General features: G+C 45.9%; 1 protein-coding gene across 1 annotated transcript in view; it reads right to left on the bottom strand.

Annotated features, from left to right (window-relative positions):
* LOC134339924 (pancreatic secretory granule membrane major glycoprotein GP2-like) overlaps positions 1-8,901 on the bottom strand; it is a 44,852-nt gene extending 35,951 nt beyond the window's left edge. Inside the window, exons 1-2 of the mRNA XM_063036711.1 lie at positions 8,884-8,901; positions 8,306-8,355 (exon numbers count right to left, since the gene is read on the bottom strand). Coding sequence (XP_062892781.1) covers positions 8,306-8,354 — 49 coding nt within the window. The 5' untranslated portion in view covers position 8,355; positions 8,884-8,901. The remainder of the gene's footprint in view (positions 1-8,305; positions 8,356-8,883) is intronic.
* Positions 8,902-23,985: the final 15,084 nt, after the last annotated feature.

A 23,985-nucleotide genomic window follows, 5' to 3' on the forward strand; every position in this document is an offset into this window, starting at 1 on the left:
CTCAGTGCGTCCCTCGCCCCTCGGACTCTCACCGCCTCCCTCGCCCCTCGGACTCTCAGTGCGTCCCTCGCCCCTCGGACTCTCACCGCCTCCCTCGCCCCTCGGACTCTCACCGAATCCGTCTCCCCTCGGACTCCCACCGACTTCCTCTCCCCTCAGTCTCACCGACTACCTCTACCCTCGGACTCTCACTGACTCCCCCTCCCCTCGGACCCTCACGGACTGCCTCTCCCCTCGGACACTCACTGACTCCCTCAGACTCTTACAGCCTCCCTCTCCCCTCGGACACTCACTAACTCCCTCGCCCCTCACTCTCACTAACTCTCTCTCCCCTTGGACACTCACTAACTCCCTCTCCCCTCATTCTCACTAACTCCCTCTCCCCTCGGACTCTCACTAACTCCCTCGCCCCTCACTCTCACAAATTCCCTCTCCCCTCATTCTCACTAACTCCCTCTCCCATCGGACACTCACCGACTCCCTCTCCCCTTACTCTCACTGACTCCCTCTCCCCTCACTCTCACTGACTCCCTCTCCCCTCACTCGCACTGACTCCCTCTCCCCTCACTCGCACTGACTCCCTCTCCCCTCACTCGCACTGACTCCCTCTCCCCTCGGACTCTCACTAACTCCCTCGCCCCTCGCTCTCACTGCCTCCCTCGCCCCTCAGACTCTCACCACCTCCCTCGCCCCTCGGACTCTCACCACCTCTCTCGCCCCTCGGACACTCAGTAACTCCCTCGTCCCTCACTCTCACTGCCTCCCTCGCCCCTCGGACTCTCACCACCTCCCTCGCCCCTCGGACAGTCAGTAACTCCCTCGTCCCTCACTCTCACTAACTCTCTCTCCCCTCACTCTCACCAACTTCCTCTCCCCTGGACACTCACTAACTCCCTCTCCCCTCAATCTCACTAACTCCCTCTCCCCTCACTCTCACTGACTCCCTCTCCCCTCGGACTCTCACCGACTCCCTCTCCCCTCGGACTCTCACCGATTCCCTCGCCGCTCGGACACTCAGTAACTCCCTCGTCCCTCACTCTCACTAACTCACTCTCCCCTCACTCTCACTAACTCCCTCTCCCCTGGACACTCACTAACTCCCTCTCCCCTCACTCTCAATAACTCCCTCTCCCCTCGGACTCTCACTGACTCCCTCTCCCCTCGGACTCTCACCGCCTCTCTCGCCCCTCGGACTCTCACCGCCTCCCTCTCCCCTCGGACTCTCACTGACTCCCTCTCCGCTCACTCTCACTGACTCCCTCTCCCCTTGGACCATTAACTCCCTCTCCGCTCACTCTCACTAACTCCCTCTCCCCTCGGACTCTCACTGACTCCCTCTCCCCTCACTCTCACTAACTCCCTCTCCCCTCGGACTCTCACCGCCTCCCTCGCCCCTCGGACTCTCACGGACTCCCCTCACTCTCAATGGCTCCCTCTCTCCTCACTCTCACTGACTCCCTCGCCCCTCGGACTCTCACCGCATCCCTCGCCCCTTGGACTCTCACCGCCTCCCTCGCCCCTCGTTACTCAGTAACTCCCTCGTCCCTCACTCTCACTAACTCTCTCTCCCCTCACTCTCACTAACTCCCTCTCCCCTGGACACTCACTAACTCCCTCTCCCCTCACTCTCACTAACTCCCTCTCCCCTCACTCTCACTAACTCCCTCTCCCCTCGGACTCTCACCGACTCCCTCTCCCCTTGGACTCTCACCGCCTCTCTCGCCCCTCGGACTCTCACCGCCTCCCTCTCCCCTCGGACTCTCACTGACTCCCTCTCCGCTCACTCTCACTGACTCCCTCTCCCCTTGGACCATTAACTCCCTCTCCGCTCACTCTCACTAACTCCCTCTCCCCTCGGACTCTCACTGACTCCCTCTCCCCTCACTCTCACTAACTCCCTCTCCCCTCGGACTCTCACCGCCTCCCTCGCCACTCGGACTCTCACGGACTCCCCTCACTCTCAATGGCTCCCTCTCTCCTCACTCTCACTGACTCCCTCTCCCCTTGGACACTCACTAACTCCCTCTCCCCTCACACTCACTAACTCCCTCTCCCCTCACACTAACTCCCTCTCCCCTCACTCTCAATAACTCCCTCTCCCCTCGGACTCTCACCGACTCCCTCTCCCCTCGGACTCTCACCGCCTCTCTCGCCCCTCGGACTCTCACCGCCTCCCTCTCCCCTCGGACTCTCACTGACTCCCTCTCCGCTCACTCTCACTGACTCCCTCTCCCCTTGGACCATTAACTCCCTCTCCGCTCACTCTCACTAACTCCCTCTCCCCTCGGACTCTCACTGACTCCCTCTCCCCTCACTCTCACTAACTCCCTCTCCCCTCGGACTCTCACCGCCTCCCTCGCCCCTCGGACTCTCACGGACTCCCCTCACTGTCAATGGCTCCCTCTCTCCTCACTCTCACTGACTCCCTCTCCCCTTGGACACTCACTAACTCCCTCTCCCCTCACACTCACTAACTCCCTCTCCCCTCCGACTCTCACTAAATCCCTCTCCCCTCACTCTCACTATCTCCCTCTCCCCTCGGACTCTCACCGACTCCCTCTCCCCTCGGACTCTCACCGATTCCCTCTCCCCTCATTTTCACTGACTCCCTCTCCCTTCACTCTCACTGACTCCCTCTCCCTTCACTCTCACTGACTCCCTCTCCCCTCGGACTCTCATTGACTCCTCTCCCCTCACTCTCACTGACTCCCTCTCCCCTCACTCTCACTGACTCCCTCTCCCCTCACTCTCACTAACTCCCTCTCCCCTCGGACTCTCACTAACTCCCTCTCCCCTCAGACTCTCACTAACTGCCTCTCCCCTGGAACTCTCACTAACTGCCTCTCCCCTCGGACTCTCACTATCTCCCCTCTCCCCTCAGTTTTTCCTGCTCCCTGTTCCTTCAGTTTCTTCCCATCTCGCTCACCCTCGGTCTCACTGTAACTCCCTCTCTACTAGGTTTCTCCCCACCTCATTCACCCCTCATTCTCTCCCTACCTCATTCGCTCTTCTGTACCTCCTTACCTTACTCTCCCCTCGGTCTCTCCCCAGCTCATTTGCCCCTCGCTCTGCCAAACTCCATTACCCCTTGGTCTCTGTCTACCTCCTTCTCCCCTCGTCTCTCCCTACCACCCTCTGCCTTGGTCTCTCCCTACCTCCCTTTCCCCTCTGTGTCTCATTACCTCCCTCTCCCCTTGGTCTCTCCCTACCTCGGTCTCCCTTCAGACCATCCCTACCCCCATCTCCCTTGGTCACTTGCTAACTCCCCCTCTACGGTCTCTCCCTACTACCCTCCACCCCGGGTCTCCCCCCATCTGCCTCTCCTCTTGGTGTCATACACAGTGCTTTGAAAAAATATTCAGTCCCAACTATTTTCATATATTACTCTCTCAATTTCTAAATTTATCCAAGTAGGATATTTTGAGCCAATCTATAAAACATTGTGCACCATGTCAAATCAAAAGAAAGTTCCAAATCTGGTCAACAATTTGCTGAAAATTAAAGACCAAAATTGTGAGGCTGAAAAAGTATTCATCCCCTTTGCAATTACTACGCTAACTTTCCTCAGGTGCAATACTGTATATTCCCTGACCAACTCACCCAATTTGCTGATGTAGAAAATTGGAGTATTGTTTCAATAAATACCCCTTCTCCTGGTAAGGGCCAACAGTATGGTAGATTTTCAACAGACCAAACCAAAATGAAGACTAAAGAGCATTCAAGACAAGTCAGGGAAGTGATAATATTGAAGCACAAATCTGGGGAAGGGTACAGGACCATCTCAAAGGCACTGAACACACCTCAGAACTCAGTGTAGTCCATCGTGAAACACTGGAAAAAATACAAAACCACAGCCACACCACCTAGGTCAGGTGATCCCTCTAAACTTAATCATTGGAGAAGATTGGCACTTGTAAGAGAGGCTTCTGTGACAACGACAGTCACTCTGAGTGAGCTGCAGGAGTCACTGGCTGCAACTGGAGATGAATTTCATGGCTCCACAATCTTTAAAGCCTTGCACAAAACAAGTATTTATGGAAGAATGGCAAAGCAGCAGCCGTGGCTAAAAAAGCTTACGCTTGCCTGTAAAGACTGCAAAGAGTCACACAGAAGAAACTGTAATAGTGTGGAAGGAGGTCTTGTGCTCCGATGTGACTAAAGTGGAACTTTTTGGCCTCAGCACAAAGCTGTAAGTGAAGCGAAAATTTAATATTGTGCATCAGGTAGCCCAACCAGTACTGGAAATTATGGTATCCCCATCATGCTATGAAGATGATTTTCAGCAGAAGAGACCAGAAATCTGGTCAGGATTGATGGGAAGATGAAAGCTGCTAAATACAGAGAGATCCTGAATAAAAACTTGCTAGCCTCTGCCAGAAATGTTAAACCAGGGAGGAAGTTCATCTTTCAGCAGGACAACAACCCAAATCACAGTGCCAGAGTAACCATGGAGTGGCTTCAAATGAAGAAAATTGATGTCCTTGAGTGGCCCAGTCAGAGTCCTGACCTTAACCCAATCAAACACTCTGATTGCTGTCCACCAGCTCTCCCAACTAACCTGGCACAGCTTGAGAAAATTTGCAAGGAGGAATGGGCAAACCTTGCTCCGTCACGTTGTGCACAGTTAATAGAGATTTATCTAAAAAGACTACTGGCTGTAATAGCTGTGAGAGGTGGTTCAACTGAGCTCTGAGCAAAGGGGGATGAATGCTTTTGAACTGGTGACATTTCAGTTTTAGAATTTTAAGTTTATCATGTTTCATAACTTTCCCTGTTGTTTGGGCTCTACTGTGAAAAAAGCAGCATGTGATTCACAAATAAAAATTCTCAGTTAAATTGATCAAGATCCCTGGTTGTAACATTCATGTATGTGATCAAAGGGTAGGGGGCCGAATATTTTTACAAGGCACTCTATGTACTTTGATGAAAACTTTTCTTTGAAATTTGACGGACGACCGTCCAGTTGCACTCACATCTACTGTGATGAAGTACCTTGAGAGGTTAGTCATGGTCAGAATCAATTCCAGCCTAAGCAAGGACCTGGACCCACTGCAATTTGCCATTCACCACAACAGGTCTACAGTGGATACAATCTCTATAGTTTGAAAATACATGTTTATCTCCAGCTTTGTATATTGGAATGACCTTGGCTATTTTCATTTAATTGGGAAATTTTCCAGCAATCAAAGACTGATTACAAATATGAGTCAGTGGTTTCACAACACAGTCAATGATGTTTTTAATTAAATACTTATCATATCCATTCCAATCTGTTAATTTCTTGCTCTTTGATTTATATACTATATCAATTATTTCTTTTTCCTCAGTTGCTCTAATAAACTTAGTGTAAGTGTTTATATTGATAATATTACTGTTTACTCCATCTTTACTGCTGGGTTCAGTAACTGATTTAACTAATTTAATCCCCACATTAACAAAGAAATCACTAAACCTATCTGCAACCAAATTAGTATCCTTTATTACCATATAATTGTTTGAATTAAAGTAATATGGGTAAATTGTTTTTCTTTTATCTTTATTAGTAATTTTATTTAAAACTCCCCAAGTATTTTTAATATTATTTCTCAAATAATTTACTAAAATAACCCCTTTTACTAGATCTCATAATACTTGTTAACTTATTTTTATATATCTAGTATTTAATTTCAGCTTCCTTTGTTCTATGTTTTAAGAATTTCTTATATAATACATTTTTCTTTTCACAAGCATTTTGTATTCCATTTGTTAACCAAGGCTTATCAATATACTTCTCTTTGTCAACTTTTTTAACTAGTGGGCAATGTTTATCATACAAATTATTTATTACAGAAACAAATGCTTCATAGGCTTCATCTACATCATCGACATAGACTGCATTCCAATCTTGTCTAACTCCTCAAGAGATTTAATGGTACCTTCTGTTATATGTCGAATTAACCTACTAGTTTTAATTTCATTATTAATCATGATGCAGCTCTCAAAAGATACAAAAACAGGCAGGTGATTGCTAACATCATTTATGAGTAAACCTCCTGTTATTTTCCCATCAGTAACATTTGTAAATATGTTATCAATGAGTGTAGCACTATTTACAGTTATCCTGCTTGGTTGTGTGACCCATCATGGGCAAAGCTTCCCCAGAATCGAGGACACCTTTACAAGTAAAGCCTCAAAACGGCAGCATCCATCATTAAAGACCCCCATCACCCAGGACATGCCTTTTTCTCCTTGCTACTGTCAGGGAGGTGGTACAGGAGCCTGAAAACACACTCAATGCTTCAGGAACAGCTTCTTCCTCTCTGCCATCAGATCTCTGAATGGACAGTGAACCCACTTACACCACCTTAAAAACCTTTTTTTCTCTCTTTGCACAACTTAGTGATTTTATTTAAATATATTTCTTACTGTAATATACAGTAATTATCTTGTATTGTGGTGTACTGCCACTAAACAACAAATTACATGACATCAAACACAAATTGACATATACCAGTGATATCAGACCTGACTCTGATCAATCAAACCCTCTCCTCCTGCACAGCCCTCCATTCTTCTCCCATCCATGTGCCTATCTATGAGTTTCCTCTCATGCCCTATCAAATATTGAAAGCCCTGGAGAGAGTGGATGCAGAGACGTGTCCGATAGTGGAGCAGTCTCAGACCAGAGGGCACAGTCTCGGAATAAAACAATGTCCCTTTAGAACAGAGGTAAGCAGGAATTTCTTTAGCCAGAGGGTGGTGAATCAGTAAAATTCATTACCACAGACGACTGTGGAGGTCATGTCATTGGGGATACACACAGTGGCCACTTTGCTAGGTACAACCCGCACACTTGTTCATTAATACAAATATCTAGTTAGCCAATTACACTCTACACCTGATAAAGTGGTCACTGAGGGGACACAGTGACACTGATTTCAAGATCAACACACACAAAATGCTGGAGGAACCCAGCAGGCCAGGCAACATGTATGCAAAAGAGTAAACAGTCACTGTTTCGGGCCAAGACCCTTCATCACGACTGGAAAGAAAGGACTGGGGAAAAAAAAAGTTGGATTTTTCCTCTCGCTTTCCAGTCCTGATGAAGGGTCTTGGCCCGAAACAGTGACTGTTTACTCTTTTGCATACATGTTGCCTGGCCTGCTGGGTTCCTCCAGCATTTTTTTGTGTGTTGCTATTGACAGGGCAATTTATAAAGACCAATTGACTTACTAACTGGTACATCAAGCATTATCAAGGATGCATCTCACCCTAACCGTGGACTTTTTACTCTCCTCCCATCCGGTAGGTGCTACAGGAGCCTCCGCTCCCGCACCAGCAGGCACAGGAAGAGCTTCTTCCCTGAGGCTGTGACCCTGCTGAACCTCTCATCACAGCACTAAGCAATATTGCACCCATATTGTACTGTCTCAGTACTTTCATATTTGTGTGCTGTAACACTTACTTCTAACTCGCAGTTATTTTGTAAATACTGTAACACTATTCTTTTGCACTTCTGGTTAGATGCTCATTGCATTTCATTGGCTTTGTATCTGTACTCGGCACAATGACAATAAAGTTGAATCTAACCTTTGGACTGTGGGAGGAAACCGGATCACCCAGAGGAAACCCACAGAGGGTGGTACGTATGCAGAACGAGCTGTCACTGGAAGTGATTGAGACAGGTACGATAATGACATTTGAAAGGCACCTCTCCCCCACCGTGATGCTGACCTCTGTAACGTCACCCAGCTCCACCCCTGACCCAGTCCGTCTCTCATTCACACCTTCAGTCACCTCCCACTCCTGCCCTCTGCTCTCCACACACTCTGCTGGCTCTGCCTGAAATTGTCCCAAACCCCTTCACCCACCATCCCTGTGATCACTAATCTGGTTAAGTAACATACAACCCAACTTTGCTTTCACATCCCAACATAGCCTCACCACTTCCTCCCAGTGTAATCTCCTCCAGCCTCTTAACACTCCCTCCAGTCCCAGCTTCTCGGAGTGTCATCACTGCATTTCCAGCCGTGCCTTCTCCTCAGTCTTCAAGCCTGAAATTCTCTGCTGAAACCTCTCTGCCTCCCCATCTCCCTCCACTCCCTACTGTTGTTTTACCAAACCGGGTATCTGGACGTTTCCAATCACCAGCTCTAATGCCGTGTGTCCTGGTGTCAAATTGGATTCATAATGTTCCCCAGGTCCCTTCAGTACTTTCCCCCCATTAAATACAGGCTGTCTCTGCTCATCTACAGAAACAATAAATAACATCCACTTCCTCTTACTGCACACAGCACGCAGTTTGTCCCTACAAGACATTACTCACCCAGAAAACCCAGGATCAGCAGCACAACCCTCAGTTCAGCCGGTGACATTCTGGAAATGAAAGACTGGAATTAACTCAGTGAGAAATGACACACTGGGGCTGAGGACAAGGTGTAAATGGGGATGGGAACTGAGGATCAAAAGGGATATCCGTCTATAGTGGGATAGATACATCACTCTCTCACTGAAACCCCACGGACAGAGGTGGGATCTCCCTCAGTGAGACCCCAGTGACAGCAGTGTGACCTCACTCTCTCCCTTACTGAATCCCCAAAGACAGAGATGAAACCTCCCTCAGTGAGAACCCACAGAGACCAGATACCCCAGAGTCCCCACAGAAGGAGGCGAGATCGCCCTCTCTCCCTCACTGGGATCCCACATACAGTGAGATCTCCGTGACTGAGACCCCAGACAAAGGTGAGAAATCCTTTTCTGAAACATCACAGATGGATGAGACACCTACCTTCATATTTACACTCTCTCTCTCTCTTTCTCCCTCTCTCTCTGCACACACACACACACACACACACACACACGACATATTTCCAGATTGGATCAGTTTTGGGGATGTCTACTCACGTGTGACTCCCGATGAGGTGTTGCTGTGTGAACTGGAGGGAGATGGGACCACCTACAACCTCCTCACTCTCTGCTGTGAGTGGTGTCAGACTCAGCGACAGGTCAACGACTACTTTCCCCACCGGCTTCTCGAAGCAATGAAACCAGAGCTGGGCTGCGGAACAGTTGATATATGCTTTGAAAAAGTATGCAAAGCAAACAACCATACAACAACATCTATCCTGAGGCTCTGCAATGAAAAGCCTATTGTTCCCAGTCAGTGAGCTTCCTCTAACAACCACAGCTTCAGTGATGGGTCAGTATTGAGCAGAGGGACAGGAATGGACACGGGTGCTAGAAAGGAAATAGTCACAGGATTACTGTAGCCAGGTTTATAATGGATCAGTATTGTTGAGTGGGAGGTGCAGATCATCTGTAATGGACAGCAGGCATTAGAGGGGGAGTGGACACAGGATAAACCCCCCGGTCAGGTTGGCAATGGATCAGTAGCAGGGAGTATGCACAGGGTCTGTAATGGAGAAGGAATTTAGAGAGAATTTTATGAAAGATACAAAGATGTTTATACACCGATGCAAGTGTGTAGTCACACTGGTCCACCGTGGGGTGTTTATCTCAGACTGCAGGAAGGTGCAGCAGTAGTTAGGAAGGCAAATGGCACATTGACATTTATTGTATGGGGGTGGGGGATGTTGGTCATAGAGTCATGGAGCACTACAGCATAGAAACAGGAAATTCAGCCCATCTAGTCCATGCCAGCCTGCTCTTCTCCCTCGTTCCCATCTCCCTGCACCCAGACCATAGCCCTCCAGACCTCTCTCATCTCATCCACCTATCCAAACTTTTACTAAATGTTACAATTGAATTTGCACCTACCACTTCCGTTGGCAGCTCGTTCCACTCACACCATCCTCTGAGTGAAGTTCCCCCTCAGATTCCTCTTAAATATTTCATAGTTCCCATTAAACACACCAGTGAATAAATTCCTAAAGGATTCAAACTGTCCCTGTAACTCAGGTCCTTACGTCCCGGCAACATCCTTGTAAATTTTCTCTGCATTCTTTCAAGTTTATTGATATCTTTCCTGTCGGTAGGTGACCAGAACTGACACATTACTTTGAAATCAGCTTCACTAACATCTTTTACAACTTCAACATAACATCCCAACTCCTGTACTCAATACTCCGATTTATGAAAGCCAACGTACCTAAAACTCTCTTTACAACCGTATCTACCTCTGACGCTGCTTTCAAGCAAATATGGATCTGTATTTCCAGGTCCCATAGTTCTACCGTACACCTCAGAGCCCTGACATTCACTATGTGAGTCTTATCCTGATTTGTCCTCCCAAATTCAACATCTCACCCTCATCTGCAATAAATTCTATCTGCCCTTTCTCAGTCCCTTTTCTCAGGTGGTCCAGATCCCACCGCAAACATTGACAGCCTTCCTCGCTGTCCATTACACCCACAATCTTGAAGTCAGCAGCAGCATTGCTGATCCAGTTTACCACATTATCATGCAGATTGTTGTTATAGATGACAAACAACGGGCCCAGCACTGATCGCTGTGGACACCACAAGTCACAGGCCTCTAGTTAGAGAGACAATCAGCTTCTACTACTCTCTGGCCTCTCCCACTGAACTGAACCAATGTTGAATCCAATGAACTACTTCATCCTGAATCCCAAGCAAATTAACCTTCTAACCATGTGGGAATTTGCCTAAAGACTAGTTAAATTCCATGTAAACAACATCCACCACCTTTCCTCCATCAATCTCTTGGTAATTTACCCAAAAACTGTAAGTTTGGACATGACCTGCCATGCACAAAGCCTTGTTGCCTATCTCTAATCAGCCGTCTTTATCCAAGTACTTATGTATCCGGTCCTTTGTAAAACCTTCTAATAATTCACCCACTACTGATGTCAGGCTCACCAGCCTGTAATTTCCTGGCCCATTCCTAGAGTCTTTCTTGAACAAACAGAACAACATTAGCCATCCTTCAGTCCTCTGACATCTCACCCTTGGCTGAGGATTTTTGAAATATCTCTAACTGGGCCCCTGCAGCATCTGCACTCGCCTCACACAAAAACTAAGGGGACATCTTGTCAGGTCCCTGGGAATCTATCCATCCTAATTCACCTCAAAACATCAAACACCTCCTCTTCTGTAAACTGGATATGGTCCATGACCTCACTGCTCCTTTGCCTCAGTTCTATAGAGTCTGTATCTGGCTCCATTCATAAAAGACCACGGTGATCTTCAAGAAGACCAATTTTGTCCCTTGCTATCCTTCTGCTCTTAATATACCTGTAGAAGCCATTGGCATTCGCTTTTACCTTGTCTGACAGAGCAAACTCATGGCCTCTTTTAGCTCTCATGATTTCTCTGTTCAGTATTTTCTTGCATTTCTTGTACTCCCCAAGCAGCTCATTTGACAGTAACTTTCAATAACTTGATAGTAATTTATGATTATGATGAAATGTAGTCCTCTTTTATTGTCATTTAGTAATGCATGCATTAAGAAATAATACATTATTTCCTCCGGTGTGGTATCACAAAACACAGGACAAACCAAGACTGAAAAAACTGACAAAACCACATAATTATAACATATAGTTACAAACAGTGTAACAATACCATAACTTGATGAAGAAGTCCGTGAGCACAGTAAAGTTCAAAGTTTCTCAAATGTCCCACATCTCACGCAGACGGAAGAAGGAAGAAAAACTCTCCCTGCAATGCCGACCACAATCCGACTGAGTCATCCGAAAACTTCGAGCTCTGATCAGCTGTCTGACACTGAGTACTGAGCGCTATCTCTGTCTGAATGATTCGACCTCCTTCTCGGTCGCCAAAAGCAGGCAAGGCCAGGGATTTTGAGGCCTACCCTCCGAAAGATTCCCGACCGCGCAGTAACGACAGCAGCGAACAGGCGTTTCAGAAATTTCTCCAGATGTTCCTCTGTGCTTTCACGTCCATTCTCCATCAAATCAGAATTGTCCACGGCCCCTATTTAACAGATACAATATCACTTTTCACCAGAGGGCTGTGCATGCGTGGCACGCTGCCATCTTCTCCCACCTTTAACTGAACTAACTTAATAGTAAAAGCACATAATTTCCATTATGGAGAAAGCAAGGCAGCACCTCTACTGTCTTGGAAGTTTACAAACTTTAGCATGTCACTTACATTTTTGATAAACTTCTGTAGATGTGTGGAATCGAAAGGTTGAGCATGGTGAGACTAATGCTCTGGGTTGTTTATATTTCAGTACAATCAGTATTATAGGAGAGGCAGATGAGCTCAGGACATAGATCAGCACGTCGAATTATGACACTGCAGCCATTAGTGAGACTTGGTTGTAGGAGGATCAGGACTGACTGCTCAATGTTCTGGGGATCCATCGTTTCAGACGTGACAGAGCAGGGGGGATTAAAGGGGGAGGGGTGGCATTACTAGTCAGGGAAAATATCACAGCAGTGTTCTAACAGAACAGGCTGGAAAGCTCGACTACTGAAGCTGTATGGGTGGAACTAAGGGATAAGAAATGGGTGACCACATTAATGGTATCAGATTACAAACCACCCAATAGTCAACTGGATGTACAGGGGTAAATTTGTAGAGAACACAGACAGTTACAAGAAACATAAGGTTGTGATAATATGTGATTTTTATTTTCCACATATTGACCAGGGATTTAAATACTCTGAAAGGACTGGCTGGGATAGAGTTTCTCAATTGTGTTCAGGAAAGTTTTCTTCTTCAATACACGGAGTGAGTGAGAGTGCACACCATCTGATCTTGGGGAATGAGACAGGGCAGGTGACAGAAGTTTGTGTAGGGAACACTTTGCATCTACTGATCACAATGCCATTAGTTATAAGATAATTATGGAGCAGGAGAGGAGAGGTCTGGTCCTTGGGTTGAGATTCTAAATTGGAGAAATTTTGATGGTATTAGAAAGGATCTGGCAAGTGTGGACTGGGACAGGTTGTTTTCTAGCAAATGTATGTTTTGTAAGTGGGAGGCCTTCGAAGGTGGAATTTTGAGAATACAATGTATGCATGTTCCTGTCAGAATAAAAGGCAAATATAACAGGTTTAGGAAATAAGAGAAAATCCGTGGATGCTGTAAATCCCAGCAACACACAAAATGCTGGGGGAACTCAACAAGCCAGGCAACATGTATGGAAAAAAGTACAGTCGCCATTTCGGGCCAAAACACTCCTGCCACCTGAAAAATCTACTACGCAGTTTATTTTCTCCTGTCCTGCCAAAACGTTGACTGTAATTTTTTTTTCCATAGATGCTGCCTGGCCTGCTGAGTTCCTCCAGCATTTTTATGATGATGATTATGAGGACACGCAGTCCCCTTTTATTGTCATTTAATAATGCATGCATTAAATGATAAAATGTTTTTCCAGAATGATATCACAAAAAACACATGACAAACTGACTTAAAGACTAACAAAAACCACATAATTAAACATACAGTGCAAAGCAATACCGTAATTTGATAAGAACAGACTATTGCACAGTAAAAGTCTCAAAGTCACTCGAAAGTCCCATCATCTCACGCAGACGGTAAACCTCCAGCACCGCCAACTTGCCGATGCAGCATCCCGGAAGCATCCGACCACAGTCCGACTCCGAGTCCGTCCGAAAAACTCTGAGCCTCTGACCATCTATTTGACACCGAGCACCATCTCTGCCGAGCACTTCGACCTCAGCCCTGGCAACAGGTGACACGCAAAGCCGAGGATTTGGGGCCTTCATCTCCGGAGATTCTCGATCGCACAGTAGCAGCGGCAGTGAAGCAGGCATTTCAGAAATTACTCCAGATGTTCTTCTGCGCTTCTCACGGCTGTCTCCATCAAATCCGGATCGGGCATGGCCCCTAGTTACACCTATGATATCATTCGGAACGGCCGCACACACTGCGTCACGTCGCCATCTTCTCCTCCCTCCTCCAATTTTGTGTGTGTTACTAGGTTTAGGGAACCTTTGTTTTTGAGAGATATTCAGGTGCTGGGTAAGAAGAAGAAGGGGGCCCCAGCAGAGACATTTAAAACATATTCAGCAACAGGTGAGATGTCAGAGGATTGGAGGATAGTGAATATTGTTCCATTCGCTAAGAGAGACTCTAAAATTAAATCAGGAAATTATAAGCCGCTGAGACTGACATCAGTAGTGGGTAAGTTATTGGAAGGTATTCTGAGGAACCGGATATGCAAGTATTTGGACAGGCAGGGACTGATTAGGGACAGCCAACACAACTTGAGTCGGCTGGTGTGATATACTGCGTCCGGTGCTCCCAGAGCAGCCTTCTATATATTGGCGAGACCCGATGCAGACTGGGAGACCATTTCGCTGAACGCCTACGTTCTGTCTGCCAGAGAAAGCAGGATCTCCCAGTGGCCACACATTTTAATTCCACATCCCATTCCCATTCTGATATGTCTATCCACGGCCTCCTCTACTGTAAAGATGAAGCCACACTCAGGGCGGAGGAACAACACCTTATATTCCGTCTGGGTAGCCTCCAACCTGATGGAATGAACATCGACTTCTCTAACTTCCGCTAAGGCCCCACCTCCCCCTCGTACCCCATCTGTTACTCATTTTTATGCACACATTCTTTCTCTCACTCTCCTTTTTCTCCCTCTGTCCCTCTGAATATACCTCTTGCCCATCCTCTGGGTCACCCCCCCCCCTCGTCTTTCTTCCCGGACCTCCTGTCCCATGATCCTCTCGTATCCCCTTTTGCCTCTCACCTGTCCAGCTCTCGGCTCTATCCCTCCCCCTCCTATCTTCTCCTATCATTTTGCATCTCCCCCTCCAGCTTTCAAATCCCTTATTCACTCTTCCTTCGGTTAGTCCTGACGAAGGGTCTCGGCCTGAAACGTCGACTGCACCTCTTCCTATAGATGCTGCTTGGCCTGCTGCGTTCACCAGCAACTTTGATGTATGTTACAAAATACTTATTAAGTTTGTCCTCCTTTCTTAATTCCTCATTATGACCTCTCCAGTGTCATTTTCCACTCTTGTCTCTATTTTACTTTTTGCATACCTGAAAAAGCTTTCGCTTTCTTCTTTTATATTACTGGCTAATTAACCTTCACATTTCATCTCTTCTTGTTATTGCTTTTTGATTGCTTTCACTAAGTTTTTAAAATCCTCCAGCTTCCCACTAATTATTGCTTTATTGTTGCCCTTTCCTTTGATTTTATGCTGTCTTTGACTTCCTTTTACAGTCACAGTTGCCTCATCCTCCCTTTACAATGTTTATTCATCTTTGTATTTATCTATCCTGTACCTTCCAAATTAATCCCAGAAACTCCAGCTCCTGTCTCTGTATTTCCCTTTACTCCACGTGTGTCAGCGCGATGTGGCATTTTATATATTGGTGAGACCCGACACAGACTGGGAGACCGCTTTGCTGAACATCTACGCTCTGTCCGCCAGAGAAAGCAGGATCTCCCAATGGCCACACATTTTAATTCCACATCCCATTCCCATTCTGACATGTCTATCCACGGCCTCCTCTACTGTAAAGATGAAGCCACACTCAGGTTGGAGGAACAACACCTTATATTCCGTATGGGTAGCCTCCAACCTGATGGCATGAACATCGACTTCTCTAACTTCTGCTAATGCCACTCCTCTCCTTCTTACAATATCCCTTATTTATTTATTTATTTGTTTGTTTGTTTGTTTGTTATTTTTTATTTTTTCCCTTTTTTTCCTCTCTTTTTTCTCCTTCTGTCCCTCTCACTATACTCCTCGCCTGCTCTCCATCTCCTCTGGTGCTCCCCTCCCCCTTTTTCTTTCTCCCTAGGCCTCCCATCCCATGATCCTCTCCCTTCTCCAGCCTTGTATCTCTTTTGCCGATCAACTTTCCAGCTCTTAGCTCCATCCCTCCTCCTCCTGTCTTCTCCTATCATTTTGGATCTCTCCCTCCCCCTCCACCTCCCACTTTCAAATCTCTTACTATCTCTCCTTTCAGTTAGTCCTGACGAAGGGTCTCGGCCCGAAACGTCGACTGTACCTCTTCCTAGAGATGCTGCCTGGCCTGCTGCGTTCCACCAGCATTTTGTGTGTGTTGCTTGAAAAGATTTCTTATATCCACTTTTAATTTATTGGATAGCTTACCGTCATATTCCACTTTTCTCTCCTTATTGCTTTTTAAGTGGCCTTCTGTTGGTTTTCATCGGCTTCCAAATCCTTTAGCTTCACACTAATTTTTGCGATCCATGCCCTCTCTTTTGCTTTTATGCTATCGTCGACTTCCCTTGTCAGCCTCACCCTCCATTTACAACACTTCTTCTTTAGGATGTGTTTATGCTGGGCCTGCCGATCTGAATTTCCTCCACTCCGCACGTCCCGACTCTGCTTCGACCTCACTCCGACTACTTCCACTCGAATGTGACTCGACCTCTCTCCGAATCTGTCTCGCACCCGCGCGTCTCGACCCTCGAGTCAGCCTGGACATTTCAGTACAGAACAAAGGTGCGGTGGTGGGGGGGGGGGGGGGGAATGAATACTTTTGAGCTGCTGATATTTCAGATTTTGAATTCTTAGTTTTCCATGCTTTACAATTTTCCCCTTTTTTTTGGCTTCACTGCAAAAAAAAAACATGTGATTCACAAATAAAAATTCTCAGTTAAATTGATCAAAATTCCTGGTTGCAACAATCATTAAAGTGAACAAGGTGTTGGGGGCTGAACACTTTTTCAAGGCACTGTAAAAAGACGGATAGATAGATAAATAAATAATACTGAGAACATGAGATGCAGAATCCTTGAAAGTGAGTCCACAGGTTGTGGAATCAGGTTAGTATTGAGGAGAGTGAAGTTATCCTCACTGGACCAGCAGCCTGATGGTTGAAGTGTAATGACTGTTCTTGACCTGGTGATGTGAGACACAAGGATCCTGTACCTCCTGCCCAATGGAAGCAGTGAGAAGAGAGCATGGTCTGGATGGTGGGGGTTCTTGACGATGGATCAGTAGGATCAGTGTCCATGGTGTTTGATGGTCAGCATGTACTCAATGGGCCAAAGGGCCTGTGGTGTGACTGAGACTCTCTCTCTCTCTCTGTCCCTTCCGCTCTCACCTCTGTCTTTCACTTTCTCACTCTCTCCATCTCTCACCCCAACACTTCATATTGTACGAATACCTCATGTTTCAACCTGTGACCTTTCACCAAATGTGACCAGTGTCTATGATGTGAAAGCCCCTCTGTTCTCAGTCTGTTTGCATCTGGTAGTAAACAGGAGAACAGAACAGGGCAGAATTAACCAGAGGGATATTCCTATTGGAACTGTACTGGCAACAGAAGCAAGAGTGAATAATTTGGAAAGTTTTGCAGAGAAACTGAATATTCAGCCCCACAAACTACATGGCATCTCTCTGACCCTCTCTCACTCCCCTCCCCCCCTTTCTGTCTCACTCTCTCTGTATCAACTCATCACCCTATTCCAGGAACTCCTCTCAGTTCTGTCGGTGGGTGAATTTGCATCTGTGGCTTTCAACACGTGATACCTGCGTGAGTGAAATGAACAGTCCTTTGATCGCAATCTGTGTGTTTTTTGTTATCTATCATTTCCTGTTGTTTGCCTCCCACCCTTCTTAAAGAGTGGAGTGACGTTTACAATTTTCCATTCCTCCTAAACTATCCCAGAATCTAGTGATTTGAAATATCACTACAATCCTCCACAATCATTTCAGGCACCTCTTTCAGGACCCTGGGGTGTCGTCCATCTGGTCCAACTGACTTATCTACTTTCAGACCTTTCAGCTACCCAAGCACCTTCTCCTTAGCAATAGCAACTACACTCACTGCTACCCCCGACACTCGAATTTCTGGCATACTGATGGTGTCTTTCACAGTGAAGACAAATACAAAATACTTATTAAGTTTGTCCCCCTTTCTTTATTCCCCATTACAAACTCTCCAGTGTCATTTTCCATGCTTGTCTCTATTTTACTCTTCATATATCTGAAAAAGCTTTTAGTTTCTTATTTATATTCTTCGCTAATTAACCTTCAGAGTTCATCTTTTCTCCTTATGGCAACATGCCATTCTGGTGTCCCATTCACGTCCTCAGAACCTCCTGTCTGTTCAATGCCAGTAACCCGGTTTCTGTGGCATTCCCCAGGGAGGTCATCCCCCACAACAGTATGCAAAATGGTATACTTATCATTGAGGGAAATGTCCACAGGGGTGCTCTGTGCTAACTGCCTATTCACATTTCCATTTCTCCTGACAGTCACCCAGCTACTCGCCTCCTGCAACTTCAGGGTGACTACATCCCTGTAATTCTGATCGATTATCTCCTCACTCTCTCATACAAGCTGAAGGCCATCCAGCCGCTGCTCCAGATCCCTAACACGGTCTTCAAGGAGTTGCAGCCACATGCACTTCACGCAGATGCAGTTCCCCAGGAGACTCTGGGTCTCCCAGGACTGCAACATCCAGCATGAAGAACACACAATGGCCATTTACTACACTCAGTACAGTAAAAAGAAAACAAAAATGGAACCTTAACGGAAGCTTACCCAGAGCCAATGCCTGTTGATGTAGAAAATTGGAGGATTATCTGTTTTCAATGAATTCTTCAGAATAAATACTCCATCTCTCTGTCAGGTCCAAATATCTGGTAGATTTTCAACAGACCAAACCAAAATGAAGACAGAAGTGCATTCAAGACAAGTCAGGTAAATGACGAGAGAGAACCACAAATCAGGGGAAGGGTGCAAGACCATCCCAAAGGCACTGAACATACCTCGGAGCTCAGGGCAGTCCATCATGAAACCACAGCTACACTGCACAAGTCCGGCCGCCCCTCAGAACTTAGTCACTGGAGAAGAATGGCACTTGTAAGAGCGTCTCCTGTCAAGCCAACATTAACAAAGTTCAAAGTACATTTACTATCAAAGTATGTATAAATTATACAGCTTCAGGTTTGTCTCCGTACAGGCAGCCACAGAACAGGAAACCCACAAGAACCCAGAACAAAAAGATAAACCAACACTCAAGGCAGAGAGAGGGGAAGAAACACAAATTGTACCAACAATAAAAGCAAGCAACAGCATTCGGAACGAAAGTGCGTCCATGGACACAAAGCCCGGAGCAGCCAGAACCGGCCCACAGCCTCAGTCTCAATGCAGCGGAGAGCAGAGCAAATGTTGTGGAGCAGCGAACAGAACCAGCCCGACCCTCACCTCCGGTTCCAATACCCTGTCTTTTCAAACCATCTGACCCAGTGTTTAAATCATCCAATCTCCGGTCCCAATACCCTGTCTTTTCAAACCATCAGGCCCGGTGTTTAAATCATCCAATCTCCAGTCCCAATACCCTGTCTTTTCAAACCATCTGGCCCGGTGTTTAAATTGTCCACTCTCTGGGTCGTGACCCACACTGTGACCCGGACCCTGTCACATCGATACCATAAGATACAGGAGCAGAATGAGGCAGTTTGACCCATCGAGTCTACTCTGCCATTTCATCATGGCTGATCCAATTTTCCTCTCAGCATCAATCTCCTGCCTTCTCCCCGAACCCCCTCACCAATCAAGAATCTATCAATATCTGCCTTAAATATACGTAAAGATTTGTCCTCCACAGCTGCCTGTGGCAAAAAATTCCACAGATTCACTTCTCTCTGGCTGAAGAAATTCCTCCTCATATCCATTCTAAAAGGGCCCCTTATTCTGAGGCTGTCTCCTCTGGTCTTAAACTCTCCCACCAGAGGGAACTTCCTCTCCATATCCACTCTATCAAGAACTTTCACCATTCAATAGATTTCATTAAGGCCACCATTCATTATTCTGCATTCAAGAAATACAGCCCCAGAGACATCAAACGCTCTTTATATGAAAAGCCATTCAACTCCCTGCAAACAACAGGAATTCTGCAGATGCTGGAAATTCAAGCAACACACAAAGTTGCTGGTGAACGCAGCAGGCCAGGCAGCATCTCTAGGAAGAGGTACAGTCGACGTTTCAGGCCGAGACCCTTCGTCAGGACCTGCAATTCCCTTCAATCATTTTCTTCAACTGTCTTTGAACAATGAACCCCTTTGAATCCTCTCCAGTTTCAGCACATCCTTTCTAAAATAAGGGGCCCAAAACTGCTCACAATACTCCTATATAGGCCATACCTGTGCTTTATAAACTCTCCACATGAATTCCTTGCTTTTATGTTCTAATACTCTTGAAATGAAAGCTAACATTGCATTTGCCTTCTTCATCACAGACTCAACCTGCAAATTAACCTTTATGGAATCCAGCACAAGGACTCCCAAGTCCCTTTGCACCTCAGTTCTTTGAATTTCCTCTGCATTTAGAAAACAGTCAATCCTTTCATTTCTTCTACCAAAGTGCATGGCCATTCACTTCCTGACACAGTATCGCATCTGCCATTCCTTCACCCATTCTCTTAATCTGTTCAAGTCCTTTTGCAGCCTTTCCACATCTTCAAAACTACCTGCCCCTCATCTATCTTCACATCGCCTGCAAACTTTGCAACAAAGTCATCAATTCCATCATTCAAATCAATGACATGAAATGTAAAAAGAATTGGTCCCAACACAGATCCCTGACTGATACGGCAGGTATTCTACATTTCCAATAGGCCACACACTCAGATTGATCAGACCTCACTCTTAGTTTAGGTGGATGGGCTCCGAAACTCCTCCACTCCGACTTTACTCCACTCAGCACGCCTAGACATCACTCTGACTATTTCTCCTCAAATATGACTCGACCTCTCTCCAAATCTGTCTCGCACTCACACAGTTCGACTCTCGAGTCAGCCTCGCCTTTGCTCGCTTCTTCATTATTTATGGTGATCTTTCACCACAATATTCCACAGAAAAAGTGTTATTAATAAATTATTTAGTTGTATGTCTCACTTTATGAACCACAGGTAAGCTGTTGCACCTTAAACTGAAAGCCACCCTGTCACTCTGAGTGAGCTGCAGAACTCAGTGGCTGCAACTGGAGGTGAAGTTCATGGCTCCACAATCTCTAAAGCCTTCCACATAAAGGGAACTTATGGAAAAGTGACAGGGGAGAAGTTTTGGCTAAAAAAAACATATCCATGCCTGCAAAGCTAATAAAGACATCCTAAAAGAATATTATTATGATTATGAGGACACGCAGTCCCCTTTTATTGTCATTTAGCAATGCATGCATTAAGAAATGGTAAAAATGTTTTTCCAGAATGATATTACGAAAACACATGACAAACAGACTTAAAAACTAACAAAAACCACATAATTATAACATATAGTTACAACAGTGCAAAGCAATACTGTAATTTGATAAGAACAGACTATTGCACAGTAAAAGTCTCAAAGTCTCTCGAAAGTCCCATCATCTCACGCAGACGGTAAACCTCCAGCGCCGCCAACTTGCCGATGCAGCATCCCGGAAGCATCCGACTCCGAGTCTGTCTGAAAAACTCTGAGCCTCCGACAACCTATTCGACACTGAGCACTGAGCACCATCTCTGCTGAGCATTTCAACCCCAGCCCCGGCAACAGGCGATACGCAGAGCCGAGGATTTGGGGCCTTCGTCTCCAGAGATTCTCGATCGCACAGTAGCAGTGGCAGTGAAGCAGGAATTTCAGAAGTTACTCCAGATGTTCCTCTGCGCTTCTCACGGCAGTCCCCATCAAATCCGGATTGTTCGCAGGACCCCTAGTTACAATATTGCCAATATTACCAGCTGTGAGAGATGGTTCAACTAGCTATAGGGAAAAGGGGGATGTATACATTGGCATGCAAAAGTTTGGGCACCCTGGTCAAAATTTCTGTTACTGTGAATAGCTAAGTGAATAAAAGATGAACTGATTTCCAAATGGCATGAAGATGACACATTTCTTTAATATTTGAAACAAGAAAACTTTTTTATTTCTATCTTTTACAGTTTCAAAATAACAAGAAAGGAAAAGGGCCTGAAGCAGAAGTTTGGGCACCCTGCATGGTCAGTACTTAGTAACACTCCCTTTGGCAAGTATCAAAGCTTGTAAATGCTTTTTGTAGCCAGCTAAGTGTCTTTCAATTCTTGTTTGGGGGATTTTTACACATTCTTCCTTGAAAAAGGCTTCGAGATCTGTGAGACTCTTGGGCCATCTTGCATGCAATGCTCTTTTGAGGTCTATCCACAGATTCTCGATGATGTTTAGGTCAGGGGACTGTGAGGGCCATGGCAAAACCTTCAGCTTGTGCCTTCATCACTATTTTAACTTCATCAGTCCACAGGACTTGTTTCCAAAATGCATCCGGCTTGTTTAGATGTTCCTTTGAATCTTTTGAATAGAACTTTTTGGCCGCAATGAGCAAAGGTATGTTTGGAGAAAAAAGGGGTGCAGAATTTCATGAAAAGAACCCCTCTCCAACTGTTAAGCACAGGGGTGGATCGATCATGCTTTGGGCTTGTGTTGCAGCCAGTGGCACGGGGAACATTTACTGGTGGAGGGAAGAATGAATTCAATTAAATACCATCAAATTCTGGAAGCAAACATCACACCGTCTGTAAAAAGCCGAAGATGAAAAGAGGATGGCTTCTAGAACAGGATAATGAACCTAAGCACACCTCAAAATCCACAATGGACTACCTCAAGAGGCACAAGCTGAAGGTTTTGCCATGGCCCTCACAGTCCCCTGACCTAAAGATCATCGAGAATCTGTGGATAGACCTCAAAAGAGCAGTGCATGCAAGATGGCCCAAGAATCTCACAGAACTAGAAGCCTTTTGCAAGGAAGAATGTGTAAAAATCCCCCAAACAAGAACTGAAAGACTCTTAGCTGGCTACAAAAAGCGTTTACAAGCTGTGATACTTGCCAAAGGGGGTGTTACTAAGTACTGTCACGCAGGGTGCCCAAGCTTTTGCTTCAGGCCCTTCTCCTTTTTTGTTATTTTGAAACTGTAAAAGAGGGAAATGAAAATGTTTTCTTGTTTAAAATATTAAAGAAATGTGTCGTCTTCATGCCTTTTGGAAATCTGTTCATCTTTTACTCACTTGGCTATTCAGAGTAACAGAAATTTTGACCGGGGTGCCCAAACTTTTGCATGTCACTGTACTTTTGATCTGCAGACATTTCAGTTTTAGAATTGTTATTTTTCCACGCTTTATAATTTTCCCTGTTTTTTTTGGCTTTGCTCTGAAAAAAAAAGCAGCATGTGATTCACAAATAAATATTCTCAGTTAAATCGATCAAAATCCCTGGCTGCAACACTCATTTATGTGAACAAGGTGTTGGGGGCTGAATACTTTTGCAAGGCACTGTAGAAAGACAGATAGATACATAAATAAATAATACTGAGAACATGAGATGTAGATTACTTGAAAGTGAGTCCATAGGTTGTGGAATCAGATTAGGATTGAGGTGAGTGAAGTTATCCCCACTGGACCAGCAGCCTGATGGTTGAAGTGTAACAATAATTCCTGAACCTGGTGATGTGAGACACAAGGCTCCTGTACCTCCTGCCCAATGGAAGCAGTGAGAAGAGAGCATGGTCTGGATGGTGGGGGTCACTGATGATGAATGCTGCTTTCCTTTGTCAACGATCCTTGTAGATGTGCTCAATGGCGGGGAGAGCTTTTCCTGTGCTGGATTGGGCTGTATCCACCACTTTTAACAGGCTTCTCCGTTCTTGTGTACTGGTGTGGGACTGGAACAAATCAATCTTGAGGGGCCGGGACATCTTCTGCTCCTGCTGTGTTGTCTTCTTGTATAATGAGATGGAGGGGCCTCAGGAGCTAACTGTAGAGCAGGGAGTCCAGGTTTTATTCCACACGCTGATCAGTAGATCAAATAGCCACAGAAAACTGCCTCCGGGGGAATGTGGAGACAATATTGTGGGATTAGCGTCGGACCAGTGTCAATGGTGTTTGATGGTCAGCATGTACCCAGTGGGCCAAAGGGCCTGTTTCTGTGTTGTGTGACTCTGTGACTCTCTCTCCATTCCTCTCTCATCTCTGTCTATCACTTTCTCACTCTCCCCATTACCCCCAACACCTCACATTCAACCTGTGAACTTCAGAATCAGAATCAGGTTTATTATCACCGGCAGATGTTGTGAAATTTGT

The sequence above is a fragment of the Mobula hypostoma genome, chromosome 31 (genome assembly GCF_963921235.1).
Source record: "Mobula hypostoma chromosome 31, sMobHyp1.1, whole genome shotgun sequence".
Classification (NCBI taxonomy): Eukaryota; Metazoa; Chordata; class Chondrichthyes; order Myliobatiformes; family Myliobatidae; genus Mobula; species Mobula hypostoma.